We start from the raw sequence: 20,183 nt of genomic DNA on the forward strand, positions 1-20,183 counted from the left end.
ACCCACCCCTTCGTGCGCCGTGTCGGCCTTCTTAGGTGCTCGCTAACATCACTTGCCCCAACAGTCTGTGAAGGCTACACGGGGGGGATCTTTGTGTCGTGTATGTGTACATTCACTGGCTCTGGATAGCGGCTTCAATGCCTGTCTTAAATCGGTATGACTTTATTTCCGTGCGTTGCTCGGTTGTCTCGAAATAAACCGGAGGTGGTGGGGGGGGGGGGGGAGTCGGTAATTGAACACCCTCCCAAGTCTCGCTGAGGAACTATCTCGTTATTATGTTGATTAGCACTCCGAGGGGCGATTAAGGGTACGTGACTCAGACTGCCAACGAGCGCTTTTAAAGGAGTCGTCTAAGGCTCTAATCTGTGCCGTCCACAGTGGGGACAGCCCAGAGGTCGCAAACGGGTTTTGATTCCTCTACCCGTACCCGGCCGCACCAGGGTCGCAAATGGGTACCCGTACCCGGCCCGCACCAGGGTCGCAAACGGCTACCCGTACCTTGCCGGGTACGGGTAGCCGGGTATCGGGTAGGGTACGGGTATCGGGTACCCGGTTGTGACCTCTGGGACAGCCTGTCACCCCATTCGATTTCAGCCGCTCGGACCGAAAGCACCGGAGGGTAACCAGCGCCGCGGCAGCCATGCTGCTCCCCGAGTCCTGGCACACGAGGGACACAGTCGCCTCTGGGAAGTGAGCGAGCCCACGCTGCTTTTCAGCAAAGTGAACGATTTGCGATTCGTATTGTAAACGGCAAAGGAAGGTGCAGCCCAACGATTGCTTGCTCACGCCATGTATGTATGTACGTATGTTGTATGTATGTTGTATGTATGTCGAATTTATTTTGTCACCCGTACGTAGCCCAACGTGCCAATGTACACGTTTCGAACTTCTTTTGCACCGTACTTAACCAACCGTGCTAATCGGTGGGTGCGGGGGGGAAGGACAACAAACTAAACACAAAAATCAGTTCTAAAGAAATTAGTTTTCAATCTACCCTATGTGAAAAATCTCGAGCAACCTCCTCTCGCAGGAGGCGCTTTGGCCTTCTCTTCCTTGCTGGGCCGGACGTCTTGGAAGAGTTGGGAGTACCCACATTTTACTCCGTCGCACGCGGCCTGCCGATCAGCTTCACTGTGGTTGAGAACCATTTGTGCTGCTGCGTTGACAGAGGCGCGGGATGGGATTTGAACAATTTTTTTTTAAAACAACACCTGACCATTGTTTCAATCGTCAGCGCCCACCGGGAGATCGGCATCTAACCAGTGGCTCCAGATTGCAAGTCCGGTGGGGGATGACCCAATCATTGCGCCGGGGCACCACGAGTCACATTGCATGGCCGTTGAAACCCTGACGGGACAGATGCAAATGCAGCAGAAAGCAGCGGGCCCCTTAAAGGAAATGTTTATTTGGATTGAAAGGCTGGGGGGGGGGGGGGGAAACTCAGCCATTCTGATGAGGAATGTGAGAAATTTGCTCATGTGACCAAAAGTAAACGGTGCCTGGTTTCTGAAATTTCCCCCTTCTGGTTTCTGAAGAAGTTACCCTTTTCCGTAGCTGTGCATCGTATTAAACGAGCGGTGTGCCGGGAAGTGCTTCCGTTGGCCATTGAGGGATCCAAAATCTCCGACAGGCAGGTTGTCCCAGCAACGTGGACGCTCGTGCATCTCCACAGGGGGACTCCTCACTCACTCAATCGACCACCACTCAAGAACTCGCTCAACCAACTACTCGCCCACCAATTAGCTCCTTCACTCAATCAACCACTCAAGAACTCACTCAAGTAACGACTCACTCACCCGTTCAGTCAACCAACCACTCAACAAACTACTCACTCGTTCACTCTCAACCATTCAACCAACTACTCACTGACTCGTTCGCCTCAATCAACCACTCAACAACTCACTCAAACAACGACTCGCTCACCTCGTTCACTCAATCAACCACTCAACCAACTACTCACTCACTCGTCCACTCAACAACTCACTCAAACAACTACTCACTCGTTCACTCAACCATTCAACCAACTACTCACTCACTCGTTCACTCAATAAACCACTCACTCACTCGTTCGTTCAATCAACCACATCGAGCGGACTGACCTTACTCCCACCTCGGACACCCGTACTTCTCCAGGGGGGACTTCTCACACGAACCACCTTTTTTTTATTTCTTCTGACCGGTTGAATAAATTCGAGTAAATCTGAAGAAAAAAATCTACACGCAGCTTGGTAACACCCTTGAAATGTAGGTATGTCTGCTGAACTTATTTTGTAGCCTACTCAGCCAACCGTGATAATTGGAGTTGCGGGGGAAGGACAAACAATCCCGGCATGTTGGTGGGAAACTTTCTCTCTGGATTTCGAACAACAACAACATTCTGATGCCCGAAACTGGCCTGTAAGTGGAATTTTGAATATTTGAATAATGCCCATATGTTGATAATAATGGCATATATTTATATGGGAGTGCCTCACTTAACCTCTAGATAATTTTCACGAAGATTCCGCAATAGGATCGCTCGGTCCAATTCAACTTGGAGAGGTAGAAACTAGAGTACGTCAAAAAAACAACTCGCCCATGCGCTCATCCATCCATAGAGATGTACGTACGCTGAACTTCTTTCGCACCGTACGTAACCAACCGAGGGTAAGAGGATGGTGCGGATGGGTTCACGAACCCCCCACCCCCCGGCTACCTCACAGCCCCGGTGGACTCGGGGAGTTTCACAAAAAAATCTAATCTCCATGTGCCCCACCAACCCCCTGGCTCCAAAGCGCCGGGGTCACAGGCGTGTACCGCCACCCACCACCACCACCGGATGTGCCTGCGTGAGCTGCTCCCCAGGGCTGTGGCTGTAGCCAGGGCAGACACGGCCACTGTGGGAGACTTAAACCTTCTCCAGGCCAGGAGACGCCCACGCAAAACTGTGGGACAAATATCCTGGTTGTTTTTTTTTAGTCCTGCGTTTTCTCCCATCGCTACGAGTGACGTATATGCCAATCGCGCCGATGGCTGAACCTTTAAATACACGACGGAGCAGGAACGGCAGGCCCCGGGCACCGAGTCTGTATCTAGTAGTCGCGTAGATTTCATATGATTACAGTGCAGTGGAACCCATCTTGTCCATTAAAAAGCAGGCTATCTTTGCAGACCCTGCCTGTAATCTAAGCAGTAACTGCTGGGAAGCATTTGCAAGTCGCCAAACTTCCACAGTGCAGCTGGGCCGCTGGCCGGAGCACTGGTCTGTGTGTGCGCGCGTGTGTTTGCCTGTGTGTTTGTGAATGTGTGTGTATGTGTGTGTTTGTGAATGTGTGTGTATGTGTGTGTTTGTGAATGTGTGTGTATGTGTGTGTGCGCGTGTTTGTGAACGTGTGCTATGGTTGTGGGGAGCGGTAGTGTAGCAGTTAGCGCTTCGCTGCGCTACGAACCTGGCGACCTGGGTTCGATTCCTACTCATGGCCAACCGGTCCCGGGGCCTCCCCCTAGGTCGACTCAGCCTCAAATGAGTACCTGGTGCGGTGTGTAAATATTGCTACTAGGGAGACAAATGCGGCCGGGCGTGGTGTTGGCCACCCACCCCCTCGTGTGCCGTGCCGGCCTTCATAGGTGCTCGCTAACAGCTCTTGCCGCAAGTCTGTTACAGGCTATACTGGGGGATATTTGCTATGGTGAGTGGTGGCGCCGTCGTTAGAAGCGAAGTGGTTACCGCTCTGCGCGACCATAACCCGAGTTTGATTTCCCCGCTCGCGAACAATAACAGTAACGAGTATTTCAACCAACCCCTGGGCCTCCCCTAGGTCGACTCAGCCTCAAATCAGTACGTGGTGCAGCGTGTAAACATCAGCACTGGGGAGACAAAGGCGGCCCGGGCACCGTGTTGGCCAACCCCCACCCCCCCTCGTGTTTCCGTGCCAGAACGGGTGCCATAGGTGCCCGCCTCACGGCACCTGCCCCCAACAGCCTGCGAGAGGCTATGGGGGGGGTGGGGGGTGATCTGTCTTTGTGCGCGTGTGTGTGTGCGTGCGTGCGTGCGTGCGTGTGCGTGCGGTGTGTGCGTGCGTGTGTGTGCGTGCGTGTGCGTGCGTGTGTGTGCGGTGCGTGGGCGTGTGTGTGTGCGTGCGTGTGGCGTGCGTGTGTGTATGTCTTGGCAGCAGCACCGCCGGACACGGCAGCGGCACTCTTCTCCCTTGATGCTAAATCGAGTTCCCGGCATCGCGCCGGTTCAGATTTCTTCTCCCCGTTGTCTCTCGTCACTGTTTTTTTCTTTTCTTTCCGAAGTCTCTTAGCGTTGCGCGCGCACGCGGCCGGCTGGCCTGCTGGCACGCGCAGACCGTGTCCCCCCCGGCTCTTTGGTGGAGCGCTCTCGCTCGCTCGCTGTCTCGCTCTCTCGCTCGCTCGCTCTCTGTCCGTCCGAGACCTTACATGGCCAACGTTCTTGCGCTCGCACGCACGGGACGGGACGGCGAGGGGTTAAACAATTTTGCGCTCGCTGCGTGACATCATCGCGGTTTGTACGGGGCCCGGTTTTTGTTGTTGTTGTTGTTGCTGCAGAACTTAGGCAGCGAAATAAAAAACAAACGTGGGCTTGGGGCTGCTATTTGTTGCAGCGCCGATTTAAATGAAAAAAAAATTCGTTTCCGTGTTTTATTTTTCTCCCCCCCCACATTAATGAATGGGGGGGGGGGGGCCGTAGGAGGCAACGTTTCAGGTGTGGTCGCCACGGCACCGGCGCTTGCGTACGCGCGCCGGAATGCCGCGGTGAAAATCATCGCCCCGCAGCTGCACTGGGCCAGCATCCGCCACTGCCCTCTTCCACCCCACCGCCGTTCCAGCCTCTCCCCCGCCCTTCAACCGCCATTGCCCTGAGTTTGACGAAGCGAGTTGGTTGCTAAGAAAATACGGCGCGGTTTTGGGTTTCCACGGGCGGAGAACGGCGCAAAGCGGAGTTTGTCGGGGCTCCCGGCTCAGCGTTGTCGTAGTTTCGACCGGTGGCCTTTGGGAGTGCGTCCGCTAAATAAATTAACGGCGCGCCGGTTCGTCCGCCGCAAGCCCCTGGCTCGTCTCCTTTAACCCCTGGGAGTTCATCGCTCGTTCTGTAGCGGGGAAACGCGCGGGGCTCCCCCCTCGTTGTTTCACACCGGGCCGCGGCCACGCGGGACCGGCTACCGTTCCGCACCGATACTCATCCATGAGTCCGTGAAGGCATCGTAGCCGACGAAACTAATCGGCTTCTAGACTGGGGGAAGGAGGGAGGGAGGGGGATGTTTTTTTGCTGGCAACAACAACAACGGCAACAACGCCGCGTTTGTAATTCCCGCGCCACTCTCGTTAACGTCTCTCGCTGCAAGGGCCTCTTTGTGCCGTGTGGACACGCCTGCTGTTTTTCGTGTTGTCGGATAACGCTGAGGTGCGCGTGGGTGACGGGGGGCGGGGGGTAGCGTGGCGGTCAGCGCTACGCCACGCTACTATCCCGGCGACCCGAGTTCGATTCCCGCTCACGGCCAACACCAGTGAGGATTATCTGAACCGGTCCTGGGCCTCTCCCCTAGGTCGGCTTGGCCTCAAATGAGTACCTGGTGCGTGGTGTGTAAAAATCAGCGTTGGGGAGATAAAGGCGGCCAGGCGTGGTGCTGGCCACCCACCCCCTCGTGTGCTGTGCCGGCCTTCATAGGTGCTGATCGCTAACAGCACTTGCCCCAACAGTCTGTTGAGGCTATAGAGGGGATCTTTGTCTTTGCCTGCCACACCTGTGTTGAGAGCGGCGATTGCGCAATTTAACTTCTGCGGTGGTCATAGGAGCTCATCCCAGGGCCACTGTGCCCACGACTGGAATGAAACGTATAAACTGGACATGCATTGAAGACCTGCCCTTCCCCCAGTAGTAACGCAACCTGAAGCTGAGGTGCATTCGTAAGACGCACACGCAACGAGAATGTACGTGTCGTATACCGGTAACGGCAAAACATATCTAAGAATTTTGTATTTTTTTTATATTTGAATGTTCATGGGCTTTTGTTATTCGTGTGGTTTCTTTTAATCTTCCTCTTGTTGCTCTTCATCAAAACAGAACTCCCCATGTGCGTCATGATAACGATTTGATGACAATGGTGTTGTACGCACGCATCTTGAACTTCATTCACACCGTACGCGGCCAAGCGTGCTAATCGGAGGTGCGGGGGAAGGACAACAAACCAAACGCAAAAATCAGTTTCTAATGAAATCAGTGTTTAATCTAGACGATTTCAAAGTGAATAGCTCCCATTGGCTTCCGAACATCGGAAGGAAGAGCATTCCAGACGGCCGCAGAAGCTCATGCGAAAGCGCAGCGCGATGATGCGGTGACCGCAGTCGTTGTCCGATGGCTCTCGCTGCTGCCAGGACCACCGCTTGATGATGGTTTAGGCTCTTTGACGAGATGAGCAGCTGCTGCTGCTGCTGCTGCTGCTCCCAGCACCATTAACACGACACTCGTGTGTTTGTGCTGCCGCTACCTCCGCTGCCGTTGCTAATTTCAGGGGTAAGCGACCAGCCCCCGTGCCCACCGCCACCCCCATCATCGAGAGCGCCCCCATCGTCGTGCCTCACCAGAAGGTACGCACACACACACGCACGCACGCACGCATACACACACACAGACACACGCATACACACACACACGCATACACACACACACACACAGACACGCGCGTGTCTGTGCACACGCACGCATACACACACACGCATACACACACACAGACACGTGCGTGCACACGCACAAATACACACGCACGCATACACACACACAGACACGCGCACACAGACACGCACATGTCTGTGCACACGCACGCAGACACGCACGCATACACACGCACGCATACACACACACACGTACACACACACACAGACACGCGCGTGTCTGTGCACACGTGCATACACACGCACGCATACACACACACACAGACACGTGCATGTCGGTGCACACGCACGCATACACACGCACGCATACACACGCACATACACACACCGCATACATGCCGCACCCAGCCTGGCTCATACGTACACACAACGCAGCTGGCACACACACACAACAACAACAACCACAACCGCCATTCGCCACTAAGTGGCGGTGACTTCACCACGACGCTTGTGTCCACATTGAGGCCATGTGAAGTGTCGAACGCCTGCTGGCAGGAGGTCACGGGGCAGATTGTAGATCAGGCCAACCTAAATGTTTCTAACTGGCGAAGATGCTCCATTAGGGGGGTCCACGTTTCGCAAGCATAGAGAAGGGAGGGAATAACTGTGGCCGAGAAGACCTGAAGCTTCGTGCGGAGTGACAGACCAGGTAGTTTCCACACAGCGTTACGCAACCGATGAAAAGATAATGCCGCTCGACTGATTCGGAGTGAGACCTATGCTGTCAAACCGGAGCCGGTCATGAGCACACTGCCCAGGTATGGGAAACTCTCCACTCTCTCCACAACTGCCCCATCACCAATTGGGAGTTGTGGGGTAGAGTGTTCGATGGTACAAAATACCCAGGCAGGTGCTTAGTTTTGGTGAGGCTGATGGTAAGGCCCCACCTCTTAGTGGCAAGCTCCAAGTTCAGCAGCAGCGCCTCCAACTCTGAGTGAGCAGCAATTACCAGATCATCGGCATACATAACATGGTTGAGCAATAGGGAGCCATCCCTTGACCGCACCCGGGCATCGATCAGCCTCCCAAAGAAGGCTTCACGAACTACGTGGTCGAAATATATGTTAAAAAATGTGGGAGCCAGAGGACATCCCTGTCGCACTCCAAGGAGAACAGGAAATGGCTCCGACTCCTGACCACGTAGTTTTACCCAGGCCTGCTCACCATCATGAAGGTCCTTAATGATCGTGAGCAGAGGGTCAGGGACTCCGAAAGCACGAAGAACATCCCAGAGCCCAGGCCTGAAACCGCATTGGGGCTCCGCAAGCCTCTCCTCAGCGTGCCTGGCAAGCCGATGTTCAATAATCCTTGCCAGGACCTTTCCCGGCACACTGAGGAATGAGATGCCCTTGTAGTTGTTACAGTCTGTACGGTCCCCCTTTTTAAAGAGGGGGGCCACCAGGGCATCCTTCCAATCGTGCAGAACCCGTCCAGTGGTCCAGACTGTTGTTATTATATCATGTAAGGCAGTCTGTGCACAAACGCCATCCTCCCTAAGCATTTCGCTTGGGAGATCATCTCTGCCCGGTGCCTTTCCTGGTCTCATGCTGTTGATCGCCTACTTCCTCAGCAGATGGCGCCTCAGCCAGCCACTCACAGGCACCGCAGCCTCAGCAGGATCATCCCCATTTTGTTCCACAATGTTTTCGAGCCTGAGGGATTTACCCTCCCCCAGGACCTTACATAAATACTCAGCAAATCTGCAAACCTGTTCCTGGGGGTCGGAGATTGGATCGCCGTTCTTTCCCCTCATGATGGTAATAGGTGTGGCGCTGCAGGTTACTTTTTTGATGGAGTTGAAAAGAGCGATGTGTGATCGCGGGCCATTGAGGCAGACTCCATCTCCTCAGCATCCCGCGACCACCACCCATCCTTGCAGCGCCTCACGGCTCTCCGAACCTCCGAGCGAAGGCTGCAGTAAGCCTGCTCATTCTCTGACGTGGGATGCTGTAGATGATGAGAGTGGGCCTGTCGCTTTTTTTCAGCCAGCCTGAACACCTCCTCTGTGGAGGTATGGACTGTGTACCCAAAGCAGCCATTGCAGCTGCATGAGCCACAGTCCTAAACCTTGCCCATTTACCCTCGACATCAAGAGAAGTGGGGGACGATGCCAACCCCAACCGCAAGCGATGATGAAATTCTCGCTTGCAACTTTCATCAGCGAGCAGAAACCATGCCACAATTTGTTTGAATCGGGTCCTGGGTGTACACCCACCACCGGAGTGGAAGAATGGCAGGCGCATTTTACAGATGACAAGTCGATGGTTAGAGGGCAGATCAGCTCCACGGTAGGTCCTGGTGTCAAGGACATAGGCGCTCATCCGCTGTTCCGTCACTATGTAGTCCAGCAGATGTTCTTGCTTGGACCCGGCATGCATCCATGATATTGTGTGGATGCGCCGATGCCGGAACAGCGTGTTGGTAATTACAAGCCCATGGGCTGCACAAAAATCTAGCAGCCTCCTACCATTGTTATTGAGCTGATCTGGCCCATGCCTTCCAATCACTCCAGACCAGGTGCCAGCATCATGGCCAACTCGGGCATTGAAGTCACCAACGAGGAGGTAGGGGGTTGTTTTTGCCGGACTAGCCTGGCTCATACATACACACGTACACGAAACGCAGCTGGCACACACGCACACGCACACACACACACACATCCAGCCTGGCTCGTGCACACACACACATGCACACACACACATCCAGCCTGGCTCGTGCACACACACACACACCCAGCCTGGCTCGTGCACACACGTGCTTGCACACACACGTACCACACTCACCCCAGTTCGTACACACACACACGCAGACGCACACACGCAACCCAGCTCACACACAAACACACACACATGGCACCCAGCTTGGCTCTTGCAAGACAATGTCCGGCTCGTGCACGCACCACACCCACACCAGTTCGTACACGCGCGTTCACACACCACATCACATCTGGCGACGACCTCTCCCTCCCTGTGCCTCTCCTCCTCCTGTTCCTCCTTGGTCCTTTTTTCCGAACTCACCGTGGGCTCCGTGGGGTCACGCTTCTTCTCGACTTGCACTGCAGAGGCTTGCCGGTTCGATTTGATCTCCCCGAGTGTCAAGTTTGAAACAATGGGGAGGTGTCTGAAATCTCTCCCGCATCCGCCCGCCCGCCCCGCAGTATGAATGGCGACGCGGTGGATAGTCAAAGTTCAAAGTTCAATTATTAGGTATGGCCCTGTGAGCCATTCGGTTCTTGAATCGGGTGCAACCGCAACAAACAAAAAACTAAAACATGAACAAGAAAACTTCTTAAAGTGACTATGTGCAAACAGAAAATCCAAGAGAAGACAGCAAAATATTGCAGAAAAAATCACCGTACACCAACCCTGTGCAAATATCCCAGTGGGATGCAAGTCAAACAACAACAACCACAAGACAACTTAGATTAAGGCCATCAGTCTAACTCTACTACAACAAACAAACATGGCCAAACCAAAAAACTTTTCCAAAATCACCAAAATAAAGCCGTTAAAGCAATGAAACAGTGGTCATAGGAATTGTGATCGGCGGGCCGCGTGCGATGGGGTCTTGTCCTGGGTGCTCCTTACTTTCCGTAGACATTTGGCCAGTGTGGAAGGGTAGGCCAAGTTCCCTCTCTGGAGGGGGCGATCTTGAGCTCCACCCTCTCGTAAATGCCCTTCCGGCAGCATTTGGCACGAGAGTTTCCTTATTACATTTTTACTTACGTTTTTTTTACTTTTGATCTGCTGCTCGGCTCAGCCGCATCCATCACTCGCCTCCCCCCCCCACCTTCTGCTCGATTCCATATCGGGGACCCTCTTGAGCTCACCTCTTCGCCCTGTCCTCCGAGCGATGCCTGCGAAGGCAAGCAATCGCAGGCCTGCTCCATTATCTCCGCCTGAGCCGAGTTCTTAGGGACCCGTCCGGACGTCTCCCCCCCACCTCCAACCCCCCTGCCACCCCGACCCGACCCCAGTGGCTGATCCGTAAAATCCTCAATTTCTCTCTCAAACGATTGCCCGACTAGGCTTGGTTGCACCCGGAAAGGGGCCTCTCTCTGCTTTGGCTGCGCCAGCCGGAGCTGATTACTTGTCGGCGCTGGGAACGGCAACGAAACATTCGCCTTGGGGGGGGGGGGGGTGGGGTAGGGGGTGGAGGCCACTGAGTGGCCCGGCCTCCCACTTCCCCTCGCTTACAGTCCTCCGCGTCGTCGTCTTTTTACCGATTTCCCGTAACTTTTCCTCGATTCGCGAAAACCTCTTATTATCTCGCGCAACTTTTCACTGCCGCGTGCCACTGGGGCGGCCCCTCTCGCCGTTTTGGGGATCCAAATCACCTCCGGATCACGTCCCATCTCGTCAGAGCTCGGAAGCTAAGCGGGGGTTTGATCCTGGTTAGAACTTGCATGGGAGACTGCCTCGCAATGCCGCCAGGTGTTGCAGGCCTAGGCCTGCAAAGTGGTCAGTGGATGGCGGCCATTGCAGTGGATTCACGATCCACTGCCCTGAATGCGGCTGCTTTTTAAGGACATTGGCATCACAGGAAACCACCGGACACCGGGACACATTTCCCCATAGTAACATCACAATAGACAATCGCAAGAGAAGAGGGGAAGGACTTGAGCCTGGACTTGAATACGGACAGGGAATTGGCAGCACGGATGGCTGAGGGGAGAGACTTCCAAACTACGGGTGCGGTGGAAGTGAATCTTTTTGTGTGCGGAGCTTCAAGTGGTTATTTCTTCGTACTCCTGGCAGGTTTCCTACGGGCTTAGGATTTTCTTCCCACGTGCCAAATTCTCGTTCGTGCAATTGGCCAAACATCTAAATTCATGGCACACTTGGCCAAATATCCAATGCAGGATGTTTGTAAAACTTAGTCCTGAGACTCGGTGAGGCTTGGCGTTTGTAAATATATAGGGCATTCTTTTTTTGGTTCATCCTTTTGAGTTTGAAGGCAATGGCGCTCTGTAACTTTGTGTAGCAGGAACTACCAACAGCCCAGTGAGCAGCCCAGGCATACATGTCTTATTATTTTAGCTTTCTAGATGCGGCCTTTGCACATTTTTTTTCATCAATTGTTGATAGATTTCTCTGGGAAGTTTCCCTCCCACACGCAAACAAACTGGACAGGGATTTGACCAAACATTGTAATGCAAGACACGGCTGATGAACGTTTCCTGAGACTCAGTGAGGCCTTTTCCCATGCGAATAAAATACTGTTCTACATTTTTGTTTACTTCCGCCAAACAGTCCAACTCACTCGGTATGCACCAATTGTCGGCACATCTCAGAAGCTAAGCAGAGCGGAGCCTGAATAGTGCTTGGATGGGCGACCCAACATGAGCGAAAGACGGGTGTGCTAGGCATTTGCTGTTGTTCTGTACACAGCCTCACCTCCGACACCGATCCGTACTGACCGGCGTGGTGACGTACGGTCAAAACATCTGCCACGGTTTGAAAGGCGTGGGTAGTGCCCCTAATCCAGCAGTGGATTGACAAACGGGCCGTGCAAATGAAAAGGCCATTCTGAAATTGGATGAACTGGTAGTTGCATTTTCACACTCATAATAAAGGTTTCTGGGGTTAGATCGCGTTATTATAAATATGTCGCCACCCTCCACCACCCGACATGGCCATTCAGTAAAAAATGTGTCACGTGAACAAAACGCCAATTAGTTACTTCTTCAGCCCACCGGTGTGTTTGAAGAGTGAATCCACAACATTTATAATTTGAGTACGACGTTTCGCTGGTAATTACATCCAGCATCTTCTGTCAAATCGCCCGAATAATACTGGTCGCGAAAAGCCTACGTGTTAAACGGCATTTTCACACGTAGGCTTTCGCCGCCAGCATTACAAATTCACAGTCGGTTTCCTTTGTGTGAGATCATCGTGGAGGGGCAATGTCATTCTGAGATGTGCGCCTGACCAAAGCCAAACGAGTCGAGTTGTCACGTGCACCGGTGTGCCCGTCGACTTTGTCTCTCGGCAAACCCGGTTCCGTTTGAGAAGCGAGCGAACGTTCAACGGTTTTGCACGGCGCGTCGCCGGCGTGCGCAAGTTCTGTTCGTACGTTTCGTCTCAAAGTTTTAATTGAGTATTTGGGGGGGGGTCAAGGAGCGCGCATGATTGAGGGATTCGTTTGAGGTTAATCTCTGCGGCGCTGTTCTCTTCTGCGTTCTTCCAGGTTCCCCCGGAGCGAATTCTTGCTTTTCGTCCTTCAGTCCTGCCGCCCTCTGCCCTCTCACCTCTGACCTTGTGCCCTGCTGCGCACGACCTCATTTCCTTTCCGGCCTTGTCGCCCCTCTTAAAAAGATAACGAAAGCCACACGACACGGCAAAGCGCTTTTCATTGTCACACATTTAAGCGTACGCAAGTCTGAATATGAAATAAAATGTGATCATATTAAATTATCCCATTATGCGTTTAAGGTTCAGGGTGTCTGCAATTCCTCCTGCCTCTCTCCCCAGTTTGCGTAGGTTTGAGGTGTTTGGGTGCCGGTATTGCGAGTCTGCGTCCTCGGCACAGGACGGTGCAGGGAAGCCCCATTGCTGCGCTGTACTATGCTCCCTCGCTATTCACCAAACGGCACTATCCAGTGTGGTGAAGTACGGTCGAGCAGTTTCCCCCACATTGGTTGGGTAAGCTGAGGTCGCGACCTTGGATCGCGGCAATTTGTCTAATTGATAGCGGGGGAGCGAGGTAATCTGCGGCTTCCCATCGGTTGGCCCCCCCCCCCCCCCCCCTTGCTGCGGTAGAGCAGCGAGTGAGTCCCAAGTGGCTCCAGTCGACCCTCCATTTGAGGGTCATCTTGTTCGGGGTTCGACACGTGTTCGTAATTGGTAGCTCCCTCCATGATGTCAGTGTTCTGGGTTCTCGAATGAGAAATGAAGAGAGCGGGGAGCGATTCGTCGGAGGTCAAATATTCCGATACTCCTCATTCGTGTAGAGCCAAGCGTCGCTTATCAGACAGAGAGCAGCAGGGTATTGTGGACACCCAGCGAAACAAAACATTCGGCTCAAAACACTGCCCGGTAAACCGCTTTCACGACGTGCCCGCGGGGCCGTCCTTCGTCGTCTGAACCGACCATTCTCCGCGTTTTGTTTGACTTGACATTGCATAATTCCCGCGCATCTCGCCGCCCGGATACAAGAAAAAAAATAACCGAAAGGTCGTCGGTGTGACCTCCCCCTTCCCGGCCGCGCCGGCCTCAAAATTTGGCGCAGACCAAGGTCTACAACTCCCCTGCGGGTCTGTACGCGGGCGAGGCGGCAGAGGGCCAGAGGCGAGGCACGTGGGAGGAGAAGCAAGATGGGTAAGATGAACTTCCCGCCCGCGCGGGGTCGGCGTTCGCGGTTGTTTGACGGTGCCGAGACGGTTTTCTCCGCGCGTGCGCGGGAGCTTTCTCGAGAGAAGGGAAATGTCGACGCGGTTTGTGCCGCGGCTCCGGACGAAGCCTTCTCCCCGGCACGTGGAGCGAAACGTCGGGTGGACGTCGCGCTGTACAAGACGCGGTGGTGACGCGGTGGTGACGCGGTGGTGACGCGGTGGGGATGCGGTGACGATGTGGTGATGCCGTGACGATGACGCGGAGAGCGAAGCTGGGTAACGTGTCGCTTGCAGCCAATCCGTGTAAGTCTGTGACTCAGCGTGTAAGTGTGTGAGAGTCTACGGGTCTCCGTGTAAGTCTGTGGCTCAGCGTGTAAGTGTGTGCGAGTCTCCGGGTCTCCGTGTAAGTCTGTGGCTCAGCGTGTAAGTGTGTGCGAGTCTCCGGGTCTCCGTGTAAGTCTGTGGCTCAGCGTGTAAGTGTGTGCGAGTCTATGGGTCTCTGTGTAAGTCTGTGGCTCAGCGTGTAAGTGTGTGAGAGTCTATGGGTCTCTATTAGTCTGTGACTCATCATGTAAGTGTGTGTGAGTCTCCGGGTCTCCGTGTAAGTCTGTGGCTCATCATGTAAGTGTGTGAGAGTCTATGGGTCTCTATACGTCTGTGACTCATCATGTAAGTGTGTGCGAGTCTCCGGGTCTCTGTGTAAGTCTGTGGCTCAGCGTGTAAGTGTGTGAGAGTCTACGGGTCTCTGTGTAAGTCTGTGGCTCAGCGTGTAAGTGTGTGAGAGTCTACGGGTCTCTGTGTAAGTCTGTGGCTCAGCGTGTAAGTGTGTGAGAGTCTACGGGTCTCCGTGTAAGTCTGTGGCTCAGTGTGTAAGTGTGTGAGAGTCTACGAGTCTCTGTGTAAGTCTGTGGCTCAGCGTGTAAGTGTGTGAGAGTCTACGAGTCTCTGTGTAAGTCTGTGGCTCATCGTGTAAGTGTGTGAGAGTCTACGGGTCTCTGTGTAAGTCTGTGGCTCAGCGTGTAAGTGTGTGAGAGTCTCCGGGTCTCCGTGTAAGTCTGTGGCTCAGCGTGTAAGTGTGTGCGAGTCTATGGGTCTCTGTGTAAGTCTGTGGCTCAGCGTGTAAGTGTGTGAGAGTCTATGGGTCTCTATTAGTCTGTGACTCATCATGTAAGTGTGTGTGAGTCTCCGGGTCTCCGTGTAAGTCTGTGGCTCATCATGTAAGTGTGTGAGAGTCTATGGGTCTCTATACGTCTGTGACTCATCATGTAAGTGTGTGCGAGTCTCCGGGTCTCCGTGTAAGTCTGTGGCTCATCGTGTAAGTGTGTGAGAGTCTCCGGGTCTCCGTGTAAGTCTGTGGCTCAGCGTGTAAGTGTGTGAGAGTCTACGGGTCTCTGTGTAAGTCTGTGGCTCAGCGTGTAAGTGTGTGAGAGTCTACGGGTCTCTGTGTAAGTCTGTGGCTCAGCGTGTAAGTGTGTGAGAGTCTACGGGTCTCTGTGTAAGTCTGTGGCTCAGCGTGTAAGTGTGTGAGAGTCTACGGGTCTCCGTGTAAGTCTGTGGCTCAGTGTGTAAGTGTGTGAGAGTCTACGAGTCTCTGTGTAAGTCTGTGGCTCAGCGTGTAAGTGTGTGAGAGTCTACGAGTCTCTGTGTAAGTCTGTGGCTCATCGTGTAAGTGTGTGAGAGTCTACGGGTCTCTGTGTAAGTCTGTGGCTCAGCGTGTAAGTGTGTGAGAGTCTCCGGGTCTCCGTGTAAGTCTGTGGCTCAGCGTGTAAGTGTGTGCGAGTCTATGGGTCTCCGTGTAAGTCTGTGGTTCAGCGTGTAAGTGTGTGTGAGTCTTCGGGTCTCCGTGTAAGTCTGTGGCTCAGCGTGTAAGTGTGTGTGAGTCTTCGGGTCTCCGTGTAAGTCTGTGGCTCAGCGTGTAAGTGTGTGCGAGTCTACGGGTCTCTAAGTCTGTGGCTCATCGTGTAAGTGTGTGAGTCTCCGGGTCTCTGTGTAAGTCTGTGACTCATCATGTAAGTGTGTGAGAGTCTACGGGTCTCTATGTAAGTCTGCGGCTCAGCGTGTAAGTGTGTGAGAGTCTCCGGGTCTCCGTGTAAGTCTGTGGCTCAGCGTGTAAGTGTGTGCGAGTCTATGGGTCTCTGTGTAAGTCTGTGGCTCAGCGTGTAAGTGTGTGAGAGTCTACGGGTCTCTGTGTAAGTCTGTGGCTCAGCGTGTAAGTGTGTGAGAGTCTCCGGGTCTCCGTGTAAGTCTGTGGCTCAGCGTGTAAGTGTGTGCGAGTCTATGGGTCTCTGTGTAAGTCTGTGGCTCAGCGTGTAAGTGTGTGAGAGTCTATGGGTCTCTATTAGTCTGTGACTCATCATGTAAGTGTGTGTGAGTCTCCGGGTCTCCGTGTAAGTCTGTGGCTCATCATGTAAGTGTGTGAGAGTCTATGGGTCTCTATACGTCTGTGACTCATCATGTAAGTGTGTGCGAGTCTCCGGGTCTCCGTGTAAGTCTGTGGCTCATCGTGTAAGTGTGTGAGAGTCTCCGGGTCTCCGTGTAAGTCTGTGGCTCAGCGTGTAAGTGTGTGAGAGTCTACGGGTCTCTGTGTAAGTCTGTGGCTCAGCGTGTAAGTGTGTGAGAGTCTACGGGTCTCTGTGTAAGTCTGTGGCTCAGCGTGTAAGTGTGTGAGAGTCTACGGGTCTCTGTGTAAGTCTGTGGCTCAGCGTGTAAGTGTGTGAGAGTCTACGGGTCTCCGTGTAAGTCTGTGGCTCAGTGTGTAAGTGTGTGAGAGTCTACGAGTCTCTGTGTAAGTCTGTGGCTCAGCGTGTAAGTGTGTGAGAGTCTACGAGTCTCTGTGTAAGTCTGTGGCTCATCGTGTAAGTGTGTGAGAGTCTACGGGTCTCTGTGTAAGTCTGTGGCTCAGCGTGTAAGTGTGTGAGAGTCTCCGGGTCTCCGTGTAAGTCTGTGGCTCAGCGTGTAAGTGTGTGCGAGTCTATGGGTCTCCGTGTAAGTCTGTGGTTCAGCGTGTAAGTGTGTGTGAGTCTTCGGGTCTCCGTGTAAGTCTGTGGCTCAGCGTGTAAGTGTGTGTGAGTCTTCGGGTCTCCGTGTAAGTCTGTGGCTCAGCGTGTAAGTGTGTGCGAGTCTACGGGTCTCTAAGTCTGTGGCTCATCGTGTAAGTGTGTGAGTCTCCGGGTCTCTGTGTAAGTCTGTGACTCATCATGTAAGTGTGTGAGAGTCTACGGGTCTCTATAAGTCTGTGACTCATCATGTAAGTGTGTGCGAGTCTCCGGGTCTCCGTGTAAGTCTGTGGCTCATCGTGTAAGCGGTGTGGGGTTTGTGGCTGGGAGAACTCGGAGCTCCCCTGCGCGCACTGCGTTGCGGAGAGTTGCGGAATTCCTCGCCGCTGACTTTGGTGACATATTTGGACATTTTTAAGAAGGCGTTTAAGAGGTTTGCGTTTTTGGCGATTCGGTGGTGGGAGGGGAGGGAGTGTGGGGAAACCCGCTCCTCCCAACTCCTTTATCGGAACGAACAGCACTCACGGGGAGTGGTGGCACATCGGTTTTGCGCGCCGTGCGATGAACTCTGCGACGCGAGTTTTGTTTCCGGGGCGACTGCCAACCCCCGTGGCGAGCAGCGATGGTGGCGGGGGCCACGCTCCAGCAGCATGGCGAGGAACGGTCAGAAGGACCCCCATCAATGACACCGCATATCGAGGCCTCGACCCACTATTTGGATTGCTGACGGCCAGACGTTTTTTTATTTACCTGCATATTATTATTATTTTTAATCACGGTTATCCTCCTTGCAATTTCCCTTCCTGATGACATCTTTTTAGCATGAAAGAAGCACAATAATGAAGGTTCTAATCAAGTACGAGTTATTTATTTTCTGGTTATTTTTCCATCCTCTCTTTTTTTTTGGAGTGATGTCCGGGTACGGTGGTGGTGGTTTCGTGAGCTACACGATAGTTTCAGTTCGTGTACTAAATGTAATGGCTTATTGCCTCGCCGGCGGTGTGTGCATTACGCACTTTGCAGGTCGTCACGTTGTTGCGGTGATCCATAAATATACATGGGGCAGGCTTTCGGCGAGCGAACTGCATTTGAAGAACGTACAAAAATTACCTTCCCCCTCACCCCACCCCATGGAAGTTGCAGCAAAGCGCTAAAGCCGCACGGTAAAACAAAACAAAAAATTGCCCGAGTTAACAACGACGACGCGCACCGGTATGAGAGCTCGGCATCGCACCGTCGCCGATCGGTGACGGCGCACGCAGCTCGTCCGCCGGCCGCAGATACCCCGGGCACGGAGGGACCAAACGTCGGCCTCCTGCCCCTCGACAAAAGGAAACGTTGTGGGGTCCCACAAGCTGCTCTGGTGACGTCCGCAATTCTTTCCGTGACGGCTGTGGCTGCAGTTGGGGGGGGGGGGGGGTCCCAGGGGGGGGGTCCCGGCCCCCCTACCACCACCCACCCCGCCTTCTTCTTTCGCGGCGGCAACATCGAGGGCCAAAATCAACCGCCTGCGATCAATAAGTCTCTTAAAAAAAAACGAAGCACGGCAAATGCAAAGAAATCAATCGGAGGGCCTCCGTGCAAACGGTCTTGTTTCCCCGTCGCCCGAAGAGATTGATGCCGGGTCAATGTTTTGAAATGAAATGCGGCTCGGCCTGTGCGGCTTCCAGGTGGCCCTGGAAGTTGGTCGACACAGAGACGCCCTCTTGTGGATTCAAGCGCATGAGAGCAGAGATTCGCTTCTGTGCCTCCCAGAGGTGGGACAAAGTCATTGTTATGCAAGTCCAAGTCGAGTCGCAAGTCATCAAATTCATGACTCGAGTCTGACTCGAGTCCAAGTCACATGACTCGAGTCCACATCTCATAGGTGGGACAAAGTCATTGTTATGCAAGTCCAAGTCGAGTCGCAAGTCATCAAATTCATGACTCGAGTCTGACTCGAGTCCAAGTCACATGACTCGAGTCCACACCTCTGGTGCCTCCTCCTCGCACGTCAAAGTTCCAGTAACAACTATTATTCCGGAGCACGTCAGGGTCAGGCGATCATTGTTTTTTTTTTCCAGAGCAATATTAACCAAGCAGTGTTTGTCTTAGTCAGCAAACTCTGGATTGGTTTTGACCTTCTGGGTCTCATCAGCTGAGTCGGGCTTGTTATGCAGAAGCCGCGAGATGGCTTGCTATTATTGGCAAGAGCACTCTCAACTTAAACTAAATTCATAATCAACGTTTTTGGGTTAGATCGCGTTATTTATAAATGTGTCGTAACCCTCCACCACCCAACACGGCCAATCAGCAAAGAAAGTGTCACGTTGAAAAAAGGGCGGTGGAGGGTTACGACACATTTATAAATAACGCGATCTAACCCAAAAACGTCGATTATGAATAACATTGGTCGCGAAAGCCTACGTGTTAAATTAAACTAAATTATTTGTATTTTGCCAGGTAAGGCCCACTGAGCTACGTAGCTCTTTTTCAGCGGCGGCTTGGCGACAAATGATAGCTCAACGAAGTGGCTCATCACGTGGACTTCATAGCAGTCAAATACTCTCAACGCGTGATGTTGATTCTAAATGTGGATGGTTAAAGCCGGAGGACCTGATGAAAAATCCACGCGACCACGGGGAGAGAGACACGCAAACTCCAAATATATAGGCGTCTGGGTCAGGATCGAACCCACGACCTCCTGAATACCAGGGGAGGGAGTTAACATTTCTGCATCGCGTCACCCCTATCCTTTTGGAACCCCCGTTCAAGGACAAAGCAACACCGTAAACACACTCAATATGCGTTGCCGTGGAGCATTATAAGTAAAAGCAATATGAGCACAGCTCATTCTGTCTCCACATAAAATAACAAATAAAGAAATCTGTACCCCACGAGGCCATTTATTGGCATTCCTGGCCATCGTTACCGAGCGGATATCGCCTCTCGTGGCTTGGGTCCGTGTGTGTACGACCAGAGTCTGACAAAAGTGATTTATGAAATTCGAATAGTTACGTAATTTTATTGTTCAAAATGCATGTTGTTCTCGTTTGGGGAAAGTAAGTCTTTTCACGTGCCAGCACAGCTGCAAGCCCTCGGAAATTGGGACAAGCCGGCCATAAAATGGTGCCCTTTACTTTGAGCCGGCCGTTTTTTTCTCTTTCAAAAGCGCCCTTGGGCGCAGCTTGGCCGCTCTT

At 53.1% G+C, this 20,183-nt stretch overlaps 1 protein-coding gene across 4 annotated transcripts in view; it reads left to right on the plus strand.

Annotated features, from left to right (window-relative positions):
- Positions 1-20,183, plus strand: part of LOC144732114 (PDZ and LIM domain protein 5-like) — a 101,744-nt gene that overhangs the window by 47,404 nt on the left and 34,157 nt on the right. For 3 of the 4 annotated variants that reach the window (XM_078613401.1, XM_078613402.1, XM_078613403.1), the window contains 2 exons: positions 6,516-6,591; positions 13,906-13,994. In XM_078613401.1, coding sequence (XP_078469527.1) covers positions 6,516-6,591; positions 13,906-13,994 — 165 coding nt within the window. The remainder of the gene's footprint in view (positions 1-6,515; positions 6,592-13,905; positions 13,995-20,183) is intronic. The other variant, XM_078613404.1, reaches the window with a different exon arrangement.

The sequence above is a fragment of the Lampetra planeri genome, chromosome 41 (genome assembly GCF_965212315.1).
Source record: "Lampetra planeri chromosome 41, kcLamPlan1.2.h2, whole genome shotgun sequence".
NCBI lineage: Eukaryota > Metazoa > Chordata > Hyperoartia > Petromyzontiformes > Petromyzontidae > Lampetra > Lampetra planeri.